This window comes from Cyprinus carpio, chromosome B9, assembly GCF_018340385.1.
Source record: "Cyprinus carpio isolate SPL01 chromosome B9, ASM1834038v1, whole genome shotgun sequence".
NCBI classification, from domain to species: Eukaryota; Metazoa; Chordata; class Actinopteri; order Cypriniformes; family Cyprinidae; genus Cyprinus; species Cyprinus carpio.
The window spans coordinates 33,466,810-33,485,097 of NC_056605.1; the positions used below are offsets into that span (position 1 = coordinate 33,466,810).

The 18,288-nt window shown below is 35.5% G+C and overlaps 1 protein-coding gene across 1 annotated transcript in view; it reads left to right on the forward strand.

Moving 5' to 3' along the window:
• The window catches only part of LOC122138363, a 40,415-nt gene extending 30,703 nt beyond the window's left edge, over window positions 1-9,712 (forward strand). Inside the window, exons 8-9 of the mRNA XM_042730455.1 lie at window positions 8,793-8,810; window positions 9,601-9,712. Coding sequence (XP_042586389.1) covers window positions 8,793-8,810; window positions 9,601-9,712 — 130 coding nt within the window. The remainder of the gene's footprint in view (window positions 1-8,792; window positions 8,811-9,600) is intronic.
• The last annotated feature ends 8,576 nt before the right edge of the window (window positions 9,713-18,288 follow it).

An 18,288-nucleotide genomic window follows, 5' to 3' on the forward strand; every position in this document is an offset into this window, starting at 1 on the left:
ACCAAGATGCAGTTTCTGAGCGTGAGTTATTCCATAACGGACACAAACAATACTGTCCCTGGAGAACATGAGGAATTGAATTTCATCCATATTACAACGTTATTGCTTCGTTGGACTAAACGTGCTCCATGAGATGTCGTTCAGTGGACCCTTACCTTCCTAACTAAACCGGGATTTAAAGCTGTGGATGTGTTTATGACTCGTTATTACGACAAATCGGTGTGTACTGCGTTTTCATTCTTCATGTTTTGATGTGTATTTCTTACACAAATTTAGCAAATACATTCTTTATAAGTTTTCCATTGAAAAACAGCGATCTGTTGTCGATGCTTGAGGCTTAGATCTTTATAATGATATTTAGTTTGTCAAGATTAAATTTTGTCCCGTTTCATTTAATCTATTTGTAAATATTGACATGTGCAAAACAGGGGAGTTAAGAGGGTTAAACAATGGCACTTATAGTTTTGGCCTAAAATATTATTTCGATCATATAGCCTGTGAATAAATAAAATGCATACTTTTCAATGAAAGAACACTTACAGAGTGTAGGTTGCTTCTGGTTTGGATTTGTACTTCAATATAAAGAGGTCCAAGTTTAAGAATAGGCTACGATAGTGTTTTTTTTTGTTGTTGTTTTTTTACTCTCTATTTAACAGCATTAACTTACAAGGAAATACGCCTTCCTTCGGGTAGACTGAATGTCTTTCCTGCCTTGCTAAATGTCGGGCTTATGATCAATAAGTTGTACTCGCCTCAAACTGATTTTGTAAAATCAAACCGCGGATGGTGAAGCTGGGTCAGTTAGCGTGAGTCAGTGAAGCGGGAGCAGCTGACGGAGGATTCCGCTTGGTCTTAAAGCCTTTTCCTCAAACGCCTACGGTCACAAATAACAATGATTTTCGCTAAATTAATAATTAATTATCAATTGATAATTTGTTATTATTATGGTCTGGTGAAAATTATAATATGTGCTGCAAGAATAATAATGAATAAAAAGAGTATGGCTGCTGTGAGTGCAGGCATGTTTCAACCCACTAACATGACAAAAACTGCTCCTCGCAGCCAACAAACAGACCAAATTCAGTTTAGCTGAAGGGGGTTGTTTTTTGGTAGTTCTGTATAGCTTGTGGGGGTTGAAAAATAAAGGTGTGAATCTCTTGCTCTTTATATGGACAGTGTCTTTTGAGGTTTTCTAACTTGCAGAGCCGATTTAGGCAAAGTAGGACAAATGCCTCTCATTTTGGATTTAGGACAACTTTGAAGAAAGGTTTTGATCCACTTCAAATGTTGACTACTGTATAGCGCAATACAGTTTATTAGTTATTTTAACTTAATTTCAGAAGAAGTTGCCTTAACAAAAAAAAAAAAAAAAAAAAAATGCAAACTGTTGCGTTAATTTTATTTTGTTAACTCCATACCATATTTTTTAAAATGTGAATATAAATTCTCACAGAATGTAGCCTATTCATTACCAATATATTGAACCATCTCATGTTTTTCTAAATCCCAAAAAGAGTCCAGACATCAGTAAAGTATCCGTCTATGAACATATTTTATAGGCTGTTTTAGATTTGGGAAATACACATGCGTTACAGATGTGACAAAAAAGACCAGAGTTTTTGGGAGACAATATATTTGCAAGACAATATATGCATAAACCAGAAGCAACAATATCTGCAGAGAAGGGTTGACCATTCTCAAAACATAAAATATCAATCTTATTTCAATTTTCGTTTTTGTGTTTCAGAGGAAAAATCAGTGGTTAAGGTATCTCTCCATTACAGACCGTTCTGAAAGCAGAATATATGCAAACGCATATAAATTGCTTTAAAAACTTTAACTGATATGTCTAGAGGGTATTTAATAGGTCTGCCCCCACTAAGATATTTCTAGTTACTAGTCGTTCATTTGTCATTATTCAACTAATCGCAGGTTTATATTAAATTTACAAATATAATCCAGACTTAATGTATTCCGCGCTGAAAAAGCACTTGCATTAATAAACAAATGTTTTCTTTTGCTGCACAAACGGTGCTGACTCTCTCCACACAGGCAGAAGTAGCCTAATAATCTTGTGAAAAAGGAGACATTTTAATTTTTTATTATTAAAAAACAAATCATTTTCTTGTTGGCTGCAAGATAAAATTCACGGTGTCTTCTTCTGACTCTCTCCACATGGACGCGCCTTTAAAGAGAAATGCAACCTTCACAGATTACATAATGCTTTTGTTTTAAAAAAGTTTGGCACTTTCATTTCAAAAAGTAGACATTTCAAGCTTTCTGTAGATATATTTCTCATGTAGCATATGTGAGACACCCCAATTTTAAGTTATTTCATTATCAAGAAAAAAAATCAAGTGATCGAGAAGGCATCTCCCTGTCATGCATGCAGATTAATAATTTTCACACAATCACTTGAATATTAATAATTCACATTTTGCATATGCATTACAAAGTAAATAATTTTTTTTTACATGCAATTATCCAAAATAAAACCAAACAAGATTTGTAATGAAGATAAAATATGTAGACAATTAAGAATAAATGCTGCTCGTTGCACTCAGCATCATGTGCGCCGCACAAATCTCGCACTCTGATATTTTTAGGAATATGATACACACCTGCATTTAAATGCGGCTGCAATTTATTTATTTATTTTTATTTTTTAGGCTACTTTACTTAAATTATATGAACGCAAGTAAAGAAGGCTCCCTTTAAAATCACTGAAGTTGTCAATTAATGAAGCTCTTTTTTACATTGTGTGTATTTTGTTGATTATAATGAGAGAACTTGAGTTTAAACGTGAGGACGTTTTATTAATTAGTGCATTCTTTAGAGTTTCAATGATTTAGCTAAATTGTGCAGGTTTAATTTATTCGTTTCTTGTTTTAATTAGGCCTAAATAATGGGAGTGAAATTATACAGTGCCTCACGTTTTACTAAAATAAAGAAAATAATTTATAAAAACACGCAACAACTTTCCCAAGAAGTTACCTGTCAAAATAAAAGACAGGTATAATTAACAAAGTAGTGCGTGACAAAAAATGCATTTTGTTTTATTAAAGGAATTTAAAAATATAAATTAAATTATAGGCCTAATATGTGAGAATATTAAAATTTTGCATATAAATCCATGTAGCCTAGCTCACTAAAATAGGCTACCATTTTAATGCTTCGAAGCACAGTAAACCACAATTTCTTTAGAATAATATTACACCTAATTTATTTTATATAAATAATACTGCACACCTATTAAATGTCAAATCTAAAATATGGTGTAATACTGTGTAGCTTGTAGAAAATATATGCACAGGCTCATAGGCTTGACATTTTTTTCTGCTTGAATTCGTTCTAAGAAACACACACAACTTCATAAGTACTAAAGTTTCATCTGTGAATATTAAATTTTTAACTACAGTGTTTTTCTTTCATTTTCCCCGAGCCGTCAAATGCAGCAAAGCTGTTTGCAAAAAACTTTGTAACAGCGGTCAAAAGCGCAAGTGCACTTTACAGACGCGGTGGCAGAAAAAAGCTGTTGAGGGCTGTTGCAAATGAGATTTGATGGATGATACCATCAAGAAAACCAGAGAATGAAGCTATGAAAAACAGTCAGTTAACCACCTGAGTAAAAGCATCAGCGCCATTTATAACGGGTTCTATAGCTTATACTAAACCTCTGTTTCGTTTAGTTAAATGTGTGATACTTGCCTTTCCTTGGCTTGGAATGAGCGTCTGGATGCAAAGTCTTGAAGGTTTGGAGGTTCGGTGGTTTAGGAGTCGCGATCACGTTCTTCCGGTTTTGAACAGTGATGAATTCCAAAGGTGTCCTGACTCGATGGGGATTGGGAGTTTCTTCCCAGTGGAAAGTGACTAGGACTAAGAGAGACATCACCTGAGATCCGAAGATCTTTGGTGAATGGAAAACTCAGGGCACGAAGGCCTGGCGCAGACTCCAAGAGAGTTCTAGCTCACATACTCTTAGCAGAAGAAAGGGGAAGGGAAAATGAGAAAGGCTGAAATTCCAAGTGGGAGTTTGAAAAATACTGGGGAGTTTTATGACCCTTTGTCTGAAAGCATGGTAATTTGCATATGTAACTGGATCAGAAGTTGATACAAACAAGGAAAGATTCTTAGAACACTAATATGTTGCATAGGTATCAACATATAATATACGCTCTCGTTTAGATCATCCGAAGACGAATTCATAGATACTAAACATGGTAGGATTACATATAGGATTAAAATTACATGAATGAGTAGTTCTATCACAAGCATGCATAAAACAGGATACAAGACAAAAAGACAATATACAAAAAACATTAACAAGATACACAATGACTTGAAGTATATGTGTGTTCATTCAAAAAAAAGTTTTTCTATGAATTCATTAGAGAAGAGTCCATTTTTATAGCAGTATGTTTCAGAGAGAACTCAGCAGAAGGAAGATACTCTCCACATACTTTCAGGTCGTAAAAAGTTTTGCTGAGGTGTCATGGTTGCAGTGGTGGGCATGGGTATGGAGTGGTTCGTGGAATTTGTTGTACATGTTATGTTTATTGGCTGAGGGGTCTGTGATCATTTGTTGATCTAATGAATAATTGATTTGTTAAATCAAATTTAAAATGGTGTGTCTGATTGGTCCAGACGCTACAGGGTTAAGGGTGGGTTTCTTAAGGATTGGGGTTATACGAGCCTGTCTAAATGCTGAGGGGAAAAACACCAGTGTGAAGGGATGTGTTAATGATGTGAGTGAGTGAAGGTACAACTGCAGGAGAGAAATGGCTTTATATATAAAATAAATTATATGTCAATATTCTTATGATATTAGATATCATTATGAAATTTTGGCAAATTATTACTTCCATTAGTACAGTTCTTTTTTTCAATATACCGTCCTGACAGCACATTAATATGCAAATGAGATGCAGTGTATATTTTTTGGTTATTTATTACTTTAGTTAGTTTATTTTTTTTTTTATATATTCCTTACAGCAAAATGGTATAACATAGGGCGGTGCAATTAATCGACAAAAAAAAAAAAAACACAATTAATCTTAAAAATGGCCTCCAACGATTATGAAAATACAATAATCGAAATAAAACAATTATTGCGCCCCATTCCCCCCTTTTTGCAGCGCTGCGCTTTCGTTCCTCCATAAAAGCCCAATTTCCAGCGTAAATCAGTAAAATCGTGTAACATGACATTTGCAAAATGGGAGGTGCTTGATTTATCGAAGTATATTTATTAATGTTTTTAAAAGCATGAAAGAGAACTTGCGCTGCTCCTCAGGAAGAGATATGTGCTCAGAGACAGAAAAGAACACGGACATGTAAAGTCATCTTGTAGCTCAAGGGGCACGCCTTAACGGTCAAATGAACGCAAAAATGTGTCAATGCTGCACTTAGTGATTATTCATGTATTCCTTCGTCGGTCATGTAATACATGAACGTGAAGAGTTCAGAATGAAAATACGAGTGTGATGGTATTTTGGGTCCGTGCGGCTCTTAACCCGCACCCAGACGCGGGCGTCCTGAACTCCCCTTTTTTTGCACGTGTCAGTATTTATGAATAGATTAAATGAAACGGGACAAATTTAATCTTGACAAACTATATATCATTATAAAGATCTAAGCCTCAAGCATCGAGGACAGATCACTGTTTTTCAATGGAAAGCTTATAAAGAATGTATTTGCTACATTTGTGTAAGCAGGACACTTCAAAACATGAATAATGAAAACGCAGTACCGTATTTTCCGGACTATAAGTCGCACTTTTTTTCATAGTTTGGCTGGTCCTGCGTCTTATAGTCAGGTGCGACTTATTTATCAAAATTAATTTGACATGAACCAAGAGAAATGAACCAAGAGAAAACATTACCGTCTACAGCCGCGAGAGGGCGCTCTATGCTGCTCAGTGCTCCTGTTTTAATGTGTTATGTTAACATACCGGGCACCTATTCAGCCTGTTGTTCTGTGTACTATTGTGTACCGTTAGCTGAATAACTATCTGCGTGATTACCATCTGTTTGAGTGCAAATCAGCTCGCTATTACTGTGTAAACACAGCTGTCTATGAACGCTGTCTATATGAATAGAGTGTGATTTATGGCGCATCTCTATGATTACCATCTCTATAACTGGCCATCAGCACATCAGCACGTGATAATTGACTGTATGAACAGAATTCATTATAAATGCTGCATTTCTAGAAATCTCAGGATGTTCTGTAATTGGCATACAAAGTTAAATCTTTTTTTTATCTTATTTATTTTTCTTACTCAAATTATTCTTATTGTATATTTCTAGTGCTCAAATAAATCACTTATGATGTCTAAGTTTCTGTCTAGTGTTTTATAATTGAAAAAAAATAATATGCAGTCGGATGTTTAATGACTAAAATAGTTTGTAGAACCGTTCAATACAGTTTTTAAATATTTTTTATATTTGAGGGGGATGGGGGGGACTAGACATAGGGCTGGGCGATATATAAAATAATGTCGATATTGTCAAAATGTTTACAATATTCAATGTATCGCAATATGTTTGCATTTGCAATTGCTTTTAAATAATAAAAAGAACATGATCTTTTGCCCCCATTAAAAAACAACAACAAAATAATTTAGACCGAACAGCTATTGTTACAAAATAAATACAAAGTGTTCAGTGCAAATTTTAAGCAGTTAAAAAAAAATCTAGACCAAGTGATCACTTACTGCTTTTTATTAAATGAACACATGTATAAGTAACTGAAGTAGTGCAAAACAAGTACAGAAAGTGCATTCCATCAACTTTTTTAGTGCATGCAATTCACAATTTACACTGTGTTAATGGGGGAAATTATTAAACTGGGATAAGAATTTGTTTTTTTTACACAAGTTTTTATCTAAGTACACAAGTCTGTGACCTGTCTCTGGTTGAAGAGAAGCTCTGTGGTATGAAACTATATTCCCACTGGCACTTAAAACCCTCTCAGGTGGGGAGCTAGTTGCTGAAACACACAGATTTTTTTTTTTTTTAAATTTTTTTTAGCTAATTCTGCAAATTTGGGAAAATGTGTCTCATGGATGCTCCACCACCATGAGCACAAATCAACAGAATGTGGACTCATACATCTTCAGGTTTATTTTACCTCATCTAGTGTACTAATTCATTATAGGCTTTATATATATATATATATTAATTATACGAAAGTCTTGTGCACTCTCTCTGTCTATATTATAAAAAACTGGTAAAACAAAAGAAAAATATTATATAAATTCCTAATAATAATTTTTTCCAAATTGCCATAGCCTATGTTTCCCTATTAAAATCACAGCGGTTGAGTAAGTGCATTTATTCAGCGATCACAATCGTAAACAATACAGTCGAGATCTCATGACAGAACACAAACCGGCTGAACGACGCTTTCATTAGATCGCTAAACTCCAGCTTGTTTGTCGCTGTTTTCAGATAAACTGCGGTGGCGCTTCAGCAATGAGGAGTGAGCGTGTGCCCATAGTTGTCAGATTGCTTAAAATAAGCAAAACAACGGGCAGAAAATGTATCCTTGTAACAGCAAAGCTCTGATTCAGGGATTTGTACTCTTGATATCTGGTAACTGCACTCATGAAAGCTTATAGTAGAGGTGTAGACCAGTACACAATAACATGTTGTCTCCTTTTTTGGACGTTCAGCTCGTTTCTTTTGGGAAAGCATGCTTAAATTTGAAATATTTGATATTCACAATATTTTTGCATTTTAAGCAATTTCACATTTGCTATCTAAAATTATTGCAATATTATCGCTAATATTCGATATATCGGCCAGCATTAATTGTTGATGCTGATTTAATTTGATTGGTAACTTATTTTTCCTGATTGTATCTTATTATTTGAACTGAATTCACGGTTTAATTAAAATGTTTGATAAAAGTCGATAAATCTATTGGCACAAAAGATGAAATACATTTAATAAATTTAGAAAAATGTCATAAAGTAAAAAAAAAAAAAGCCCTGCAAATCACTTAGTCAAATACCGCCTCATATGGAACGTTAATTTCTGTCATTGATCAGAAAGTGTTCCTAAATGTAAGTAGAAGCACAGGTGCTCCTAAAAAGAAATGTAAGCGTAGAGTCCTGAAGAATGTAATGTTGCCTTTTAAATACTAAGTGTAAGCGTAAACTAAATAATACTTAAATATAATCTACAAATGATGCAATCATGTATGTACCACTAAATAAAAAGTGTTTTGAGGGCTTACCCAATCAGAGACCATTACTAATCATTTTCATGTTTTATTAAATCATTCTTTCATTTCATGAATCAATCTTTTTTTTTGTAATTAAACACAAAGGGTCATTAATGATGCTTAAATTATAACATGCAAATTCACTCACAAAATATCTTTAATTTGGCAAGAATTGCAAGTTGCCTGTGTTTAGAGAAAATATGAAATAAGTTTAATGTTATTTTAGATTATAAAGGGTTTTATAATTATATGCATCTCAATGGTCATCTAAAACTACCATTATTTACCCCCCCCCCACACACACACACACACACACAAGCACTTACTTTCCAAGCAAGAGTCCACCAGCTTGAAATTTGGCACACACTTCTGTAGAGACATTCTTCCCGAGTGAATCCTGTGCAGCGCTGCTGAATGAAGTGTGCTGATGTGTGTTTTGTAAATAAAAGTGTAAATTAAATGATCATAAAGTGCACTTTAAAGTGATTGTTTAAATAATAAAATGAGTATGTACTATGTTAAATATGGTAATTGAAAGTACTGACTTTAATCTCTCTCTGTTATAGTTCAGTTCATCAGAAGAGATCACTCTTCCCTTCGGGACAACTCCGACTGAGTCGTGTTCCCCAATTCTCTCGGAGCAGAGTCCAGCTGTGTGTCTGTGAGGAGTGAGGAGTCTATGGAACCTCCAGTAAAGTTTAAAGAGTGGAGATACAAACACTGATCTCAGGTACATTTTATATAATTATTATTAAAGCATGTAATTTTCTATATTCAAAATAGTGTCTATAGTACTGTATTTTCTACAGTATGAGAAATTGTTCTTGTTCATGGCTAAATTATATATATTTTTTATCATTATCTCATATTTTTAACATATATAATGTTACACAGAGATGCATTTGTGAAAGTACTCTGTTCTATTTAACATCTTTTATAATAAAATAGTGTAAATTAAATTATCATGAAGTGCACTTTAAAGTGATCATGATGTACTTCTCAAAGTGATTGTTAAAATATTTTGTTTTAAAATATTTGTTTAAATATTACATTTTAACATTTTATATTAGCAAAATACTGTATGTAGTTGTGCTGTAATATGAGAAATTCTTATACATTGCTAATACATATTTATATATATCTTTGTGATATTTTAATAATAATATATATAATGTTACACAGAGAGACATTTTTGAAAGCACTTAGTTCTATTTAATATATTAATATTAATAAAAATAGTGTAAAATAAATTATCCTGAAGTGCTTTTTAAAGAGATTGTTTAAATAAATAAATGAGTATGTACTATGTTAAATATGGTAATTGAAAGGACTGACTTTAATCTCTCTTTGTTATAGATTATATCATAGGAAGAGATCAGAAGCAGAGTCCAGCTGTGTGTCTGTGAGGAGTGACACATCTATGAATCAGTCATTAGATTATAAGAGTGAAGACACAAAGACTGATCTCAGGTCTAATATTCTCTAAAAGATTATTTGATTATGATACAGAATACATAAAAGTCACTGTGCTCATTAGCTTATTTAATAATGCAGTATTTTAATTTTTCAGACATGAAGTCCTCCACAGGTTTAGATCAAATCTGATGAAGAAGTTTGACCATCTGTATGAGGGAACAGCGACGCAGGGAAAACCAACACTCCTGAATGAGATCTACACAGAGCTCTACATCACAGAGAGTGAGAGTGGAGAGATCAGTAATGAGCATGAGGTGAGACAGATTGAGACACGATCCAGGAGAGCAGCAACAGAGGACACAGACATCAAATGCAGTGACATCTTTAGACCTTTACCTGGACAAGACAAAGCCATCAGAACCGTGCTGACAAAGGGAGTCGCTGGCATTGGAAAAACAGTCTCTGTGGAGAAGTTGATCCTGGACTGGGCTGAAGGGAAAGAGAATCACGACGTCCAGCTCATATTTCCACTTCCTTTCAGAGAAATCAATCTGATGAAGGACAAAACACTCAGTCTTTCAGATCTTCTTCATGTCTTCTTCCCTGAAACAAAGGAATGGAAATATCCAGTGATGAATATAAAGTGTTGTTCATCTTTGATGGTCTGGACGAGTGTCGTCTGTCTCTGGACTTTAAGAGCAAAATGAAACTGTGTAAAATATCTAAATCAGCCTCAGTGGACGTGCTGCTGACGAACCTGATTGTGGGGAATCTGCTTCCCTCTGCTCTCATCTGGATCACCTCCAGACCAGCAGCAGCTGATCTCGTCCCCTCTGAGTGTGTCCATCGAGTGACAGAGGTACGAGGCTTCAATGAGCCACAGAAGGAGGAATACTTCAGGAAGAGAATCAGTGATCAGAGTCTGGCCGACAGGATCATCTCACACCTGAAGTCATCAAGGAGCCTCTACATCATGTGCCACATCCCAGTGTTCTGCTGGATCTCAGCCGCTGTTCTGGAGAAGATGTTGAGTCCAGCAGAGAGTGGAGAGATTCCCAAGACCCTCACTCAAATGTACACACACTTCCTGATCCTTCAGACCAACATCAAACATGAGAAGGACTATGAGAAGAAGGTGACAGATGAAGACCTGATCCTCAAACTGGGGAAAGTGGCTTTCCATCAGCTTGTGAAAGGAAACCTGATCTTCTATGAGGAAGACCTGAGAGAGTGTGGCATTGATGTGACAGAAGCATCAGTGTACTCAGGATTGTGCTCTCAGATCTTCAGAGAGGAGTTGGGCTTGTATAAGGAGAAAGTCTTCTGCTTTGTTCATCTGAGCATTCAAGAACATCTCGCAGCTATATATGTGCACCTCTCCTGGACAAACAAAAACAGAAATGTGATTGACCAGAGTTTGCAATCTAAAGAGAAGGACTAGTTTGAAATCTTGTTTCAGCATGTTTCATTATCTGAGCTGCATCAGAGAGCTGTGAATGAGGCTCTACAGAGTAAAATGGACATCTTGATCTTTTCCTGCGGTTCCTTCTGGGTTTGTCAGTGGAGTCTCATCAGATTCTCCTACAAATAATGAAACAGAGAAGCAGCTCTGACAGCAATGAGAAAACAGTTGAGTACATCAAGATGAGGATCAGGACCATTGACTCTCCAGAGAAATCCATCAATCTGTTCCACTGTCTGAATGAACTGGGTGACCATTCACTAGTGGAGGAAATACAACAGGATCTGAATCTGGAACAATAAGTGAAGCCAATCTCTCTTCATCTCAGTGGTCAGCTGTAGCTTTTGTGCTGTTGACATCAGAAGAGGAACTGAAGGAGTTTCGTCTTGATAAATTTGTTAAAGGAAATAATAATCCTGAAAATATGAAAGTTCTTCAGAAGCTGCTGCCTGTGATTAAAGAATCCAGATCAGTTCTGTAAGTATCACTGAAAACAATCACTTCACTGTTAAAACATTCAGAAAATCAAAGTTAAAGCTCATAAATCTTCAGTGCTGCAGTATTTAGATGTGTTTTATATCAAATCAGTGACACCGTTAGATTCAGAGACAGAGAAGTGGCATATGAATAAATTATTTGGGTTTGTCAATAATTTAAAATGTCTTTGCAAAAAAAAAAGGAATTTATGTAATTGTAATTTTTAAAGGTTTTTTTTTATTTTGTACTGTTCTCTGAGGTCCACTTATAATATTGTCAAGATTTTTACATCAAAACACATCATAATTTAGAAGTAATAAGTTATTTACTGTCCTGTTTTTTGACCCCCTCATCAGAACGCTCTGTTTGAATAGACGTGGAGGATTGTAGACTCAGAAGTAAACACACACTGCTGTGATTGACTGATAGTTGTGTGTTTGACAGTCTACGTCCTTCACAGATGGATGCTGCTGTGATTTAGGTTAAAAAACACATAAATAACTAAATGCATATCAAACGATTTGTAAGAAGAGACAAAGCAATAGTGATCACGTAATAAAAACAGTTCCTCACACTTGTGTGGTGCCACATCAGATCCAATACAGTCGACAACAACATTGTCTTTTAGTTTCAATCTTTCTGAAAATCCCACGTCAAATTATTCCTTGTTTGTAAACGAATCCGCAGTAAAATGAAGTGAACAAAAGACAGATTTCTTACTGACGCAGTCCTGATTAGGGCTGGGGCGATATATATTTCGAACTCGATGATCACCTTTTCTTTCTATCTTGCCTCTGTGTTTTTCACAGCTGGTTCCTCTCTACCATCCATCTCTATATGCCCCTCCATCTCCAGTTCTCCTGTTACTTCCACTGTTCCCTTGAGAATTGGGAACTCTCCCTCTTAGGGAAATAGGAAGGCTCAAAAAATACTTTGCCCTGCTTCTCTGTCTCTTTGTCTGACTTTTTTATTATTTTCCTGGCCTTTTTAAACTTTTCAACATATTGCTCTCATTCCTTCTTAAATATGGCTATTACTTATTATTCTCTTTTTCCCTCTTTGGTTCTTGTTCTTTTTCTTACTGATGCTTTCAGTTTTGTAGTGTTTTATTTTTACCAGAGTTTCCATTTCCTCACACAATGCTACATTGAATGTCCCTTCCTTTTGCCATTTTGTCAATTTTTGTTCTCTTCTGCCATTTGTTTGAGATCTTGTTTATTAGCTCTTTACACAGTGGATATTTTAATTCTGTTATTTCCTGCCATATCTGAGTGGCTTTCATATCTTTTCTTATAATATTACAATCCAATATATACTTTTTAATTCTGTAGTGTGTGTGTGTATATATATATATACATATATATATTTTTTTTTTCTTTTTTTTTAATTTATCTATATTCATATTTTTTATTCATCTATCAACTTACATTATCTATTTTTAACCAGTTTTTCCTCATTTTTGTCTTTATTCTGTGACATGCCTCTTTGTATTTAGTTTTTAATTCTGTCTGATGCATGTACACTTTTTGTATAAATTGATAATCTCAACTCTATTTTACTATCACTCAATATGTATAAAATTTTTCTAAAAATAATTATTTATTTATCTTTACTTCTCTTTATTGTTTTGTCTGCACTTATATTTTTTTTTTATATACTTATTTAACTTAATGCCTTGCTCTCACTTCTACTGCTCTGGTCTCACAAAAATTTCTCCTTCTCTTTCACACAGACATCCCAGCTGCAAAAGCCTGTAAAAAAATCTTGATTCAAATTTTATTGATTCTATTTTCCTAAACACATTCACTCCGTCTAAACCCCTTTCATCCTTTGCCCCTTCATCCTATAGGGCTCATTCTCTCATACTTTTGTCCCTTAATTTAATAGGGCTCATCATTCAATCATCCCTCTCGAGTGCGGTAGTTGCGTCCAATCCTGCACGGCCACACCTAAGTGACGGTCCAGGAACGGAGCGCAGGTTTTTACCCACCCGATACGGAATTTATTTGTTCAAACATTCTCATCACTCACACAGACATTCGTCCGGACACAGTTTCACACACACACACAAAAAACATAAACACTCTTTCCCTAGAGTGACCTGTCAGTTCTACTCGCTCTTTCACTGATGCACTTCCTCAACACAGTAAAAAAGCAGTACCCTGCAGGAATTTATGCCTTTCCGTGCTGCCCTCTGTATCTCCCTAACGACCTCTACAGAGCGGTATCCAAAGGACTTTTCTGCGCGATTCTACATCTTGTTTCCCGTTTATTGCTGTCCTTCTTAGACCAGTCTTCAATAAACACAGACCCTTACATGCATAAAATTTCTGCCTACACCATTTAGCCTTAATTTAGGTCACCTATCAAGGCCTTCCTAACATTATACCAAATATGTGTATGCATTTTTTTCTTCTGGAAACAAAACCCCCCATTTTTAATTTATTTACTTAATTCTAAATTTGGAAGAGCAGATTTTAAGTGACCTTACCACTCAGAACTGACCGTTCAACAACACACACTAATTATATAAGCAAAAATGCTTACCTTATTCTATGGTGGCCACCACTGTGTGTGTGTTACTCATCAGTCGGTTCAGAAAGCGGTCGTCCCACTCTGCTGCTCCTTTTCCAGTCCCTGTTCGGGCGCCACATATAGGAATGTCTAGCAAACAATGGGTTTTTCTTTCTGCTGCCTCTAGAGCCCATAGAATGTAGATTGATAGACTTTATTTCAGAGAGAAACGAAGCCGAGATGTTCTCTGCGAGAAGATCTCCCGAATGTTATGTGGTATCTCCTTATATACCATATACAGGGCGTTCCCAATATTCCATAATTTTCCTTATGCTTTCAATTCGATCCCCAGAGAGAAGGGGCCCCCTATTTGGTCTGGTAAGGAGAAAGACCCTTTTCCCAGATGTTTCTCATCTGGGTCTGGACATTCTGGCCACGTAGGCATCTTTCTTCCTATACTACAACCATAGGATTATAATGGAATAATAACTATAGACATATGTGGCTAAATTCACCTTGATTATACTTGATTAATAGAAAATCTTATTAATAAAAATCTTCTACAATACCGAAATAGATCTGTGCATTAGTGTGAATGCAGTTTGTTAAAGCTACCACTGATGATCTCGTCAGTAATAATCAAACGGTAATGATGCTTAGGAAAAAAAGAAAAATCCTCAACTATTGACTGTAAATTTTCGGACACTTAAAGAACACTTATTTTAAACAAGTAATTGTTTTTTAAAAAATAGCCTGCTGTGCTTACATTATAATTAAAAAAAAAATAAAGTTAATTTTGCATGAAATAAATTTGAAATAAAAATTTATATAAAAAAAGTAGCCATGTGTAGTAATATTGAAAATAGAATGTGACGCATCGTGATATTGAGTTGATAATGTAATTGTAATTGAATTGAATTGTGAAACCAGTGAAGATTCAGTGAAGATTTTTAAGATGGACAAGCACTGACATACAGAGATTCCAACTATAAACAAAAAGCATATAACTGCAATTTTGTTTAAGATGTAAAGTTTTAAAGGTGTATTTGCAAAGCAGAAGAATTAATTGGGGGGGAAAAAATGTAGATCAAGAATCGTTTTGGAATTGGATCGTGACTCTCGGAATCAGATTGGATCGTGAAGTGCCTGAAGATTCCCACCCCTAAACTTGATAGTCAGTTTATGGATCACAGCTAAACCGATCTGATCTGAGAGAGTGAAGAGTGTGTAATTGTTCTGTACAGGTTGAGTGATTGATTTTTTTTTTTTTTTTTTTTTTTTTTTTTTATATTACCCGTTTCCCTCATGTCAAACTGTTATTTTTTGTGTGTTACAAGATGATTGTGCATAGATAAGATCCCTGAAGTTGCAAAGAAAAAAAAAGTCTTAAATCCAAAGAGATATTCTTTATAAAAGTTAAGACTCTGCCACGCCCCTCTAAAACGGCTCGTTCAGACACGCCCCCCACATATCTACGTCACGATGTGGAAATATTTGTGTAAAGCCGCCCAAATGTTCACGCAAAGAAAGAAGACATGGTTTCAGTAACCGCAGTTAGTTTTGATGCAGCCATGTCAGGGAGATGCTGTGTGTATCTAGGCGAAAGCAAAAGCACTTTATTTGGGCCTTCTGAAAGTAGATGCATTTATGAAGCTTTAATATTACAACAGAACAGCAATATGCATTTTATGGATGACCGTTTGGTGAACCTAGGAGATAAGGAAATTCTGACTTTGCTATGATAATCTGGTGCTTCTGAATCAGCTACTGTTAGTATGTTTTGCTATTAGTTTAAGTATTTGATATTGACTCTTCAAATGCAGAGTTTTGCTTGTGGTGTGTGTGTGTGTGTGTGTGCACGCGCACGTGCAAGAGAGAGAGACACAGGGTCACATCACAGTGGAGTCAGCTGTCTTAACCGTCCATGGCTTGTGAACTGCAGACAGTGGTAGAAAGAACTGTTACATTGCTGAAATAATACTCAATTACAAGTAAAAGTAGTGGTGTCAAAACAGTACTTAAGTAAAGTACAAAGTACTCTTAAAAACTACTCCGTGTACTAGATACTTTTTAGCCGGCGATATTTAATAAATTACCAAAAAATATTCATTCATATCAAAGATCAATGTGGATAATAGCTACTTTGAACAAAACCCACTTTTATCTTATTGACAAAGTATGTGGATAAGTGGTCATGATACAGGCATTTCTAACTTCAATACCTTGAAAAATATCAATATTAATGTACCCGAGAACCGGAAGTTGCAACTAACTTCAGTGTTGTGATGTATTTGAGTGAAAGGGAATATTGATTAAAGTCGGGGTTTTATTGTGGTACAACTCCACTCCGCCTCTTGCTCAGAGCAGGTTCACGGTTGGATAGGAGTGGTTAAGAATATCTGCTTGTTATGTCTGACATCCTGCTTCACTGCTTCTGGGTCCTAATGCTCTGCCAGACGCCCCCGATTAAATGATTATGGGTCCTAATATACACCCACGATGTCATGTAATAACTGAAAAATTATAACCCTAACCTTTATATCCATACTGAAATCCCAGATGGCCAGACAATGATTCGGCTAAAATATTAGTGTCTGAGATCCTGTGAGCACGGAGACTGTAGTGTGCACAGCAATTTTTTAAATGCTTAGCTTAAATATGTAATATTAATTAAATAGTGCTCATAAATGGCTGTTGAGATAGTATTCTCAAGTGAAATGAGTAGAGGCATGGACCGGAAACAGCAGTGTAATATTAATTAATTAAAGGGGTGGTTGATTACGATTTCACTTTTTTAACATTAGTTAGTGTGTAATGTTTGCTTTTCGAGCACAAACAATAGCTGCAAAGTAATGAAGCTGAAAGTTCAACGCAAATGGAGATGTCTTTTAAAATTCTGGCAGTTTAATGCCTACAAAAATGGCACGTAGGGACTACAACAAGTTACTTTCCGGGTTCGTGACATAACAAACCCAGATAAACACCACCCCCCGGAAAAGGCAGCAAAGGGGGCGAGGCATGCTGTGCTGCTTTAGAGAAGAGGAAGAGAAAACTAGAGGTGCACGTAAAAATCTATTCATATATGAATCATGATTCTGTCTTCTAATGATTCTAATGGATTCACAAGTTTCAAAACCAGTGTTCTAAAGCAGAGGTTCTTAATACTGTTCGTCATGCCCCCCCCCCCTGCTCTGCAATCTCTCTCTCTCTCTCTCTCTCTCTCTCTCTCTCTCATTCAGCTCAGCTCCAACAATGAACTGTTCCAATTATACACTTATTTTCAAAAAGCTATTAGAAGCTTTAAACATGGACACGCGTGCAGTTACCGTATTGTATTAAAGCTTTAATCAGGATTAAGCTGTATATTAAAAGCTAACATAAGCAGTAGCATTTACAAATAACTGTGTATCTAAAAGTATGAGACAAAAAACAAACAAAAAACATAGGCCTACCATTAAAAGCCGTGCTTGCACAGGTTCTGCACGATCCTTCTTCAATAATATCCTCTGCTTCTCAAGCGAGCTCAAACAGATAAGTGATATTAACGACACTGTTGTTTGCAATACAACCGAAGCAGCACATACCTGCTGCTGCTGAGGAGAGACGTTTAGACGTGCACTAGAGGCGGTTTAGCGAATCACAACACACTGGGCTAGCTAACCAATCAGAGCACATCGCCTATTTCTGAGGGAGGGCTTAATAAAAAAGCAGGAAATGATCAGCACATTTTTTTTTAGAGAAGGGACAGAGCATTGTGTTTAAAAAAAAAAAAAACAAAAAAAAAAAAAAAGCATGAACAAGTTAGCTTTTTACGAAGCATTAACATCAAGCCTAGAAAATAACTGGTAAACCACCCCTTTAACAAGAGGATTCTCCTCAAGCCATCAAACTTACGTCATCAAAGCAAGAACGCCAGTCCAAAGCGGAAACAAATTTTCAGATTATGACGGTCTACTTTCTTTTTTTTTCACACAGTGTATTGACTTGCATGGTGTTTACCACAAGTCTAGTAATGTGCACTAAAAAAGTAAGTAGGATTTTTGATTTCATGATGACTTTAATCATTTTTCAGTACCATTGGCAAAACTATACTGTATACTGCCATATAGATATTTTAATATCTTAAATTTTTTTTGTACATCCATTTTTTGTCCAGGCAATCATTATTTCAAGCTTTAAATGGTTTAATCCAA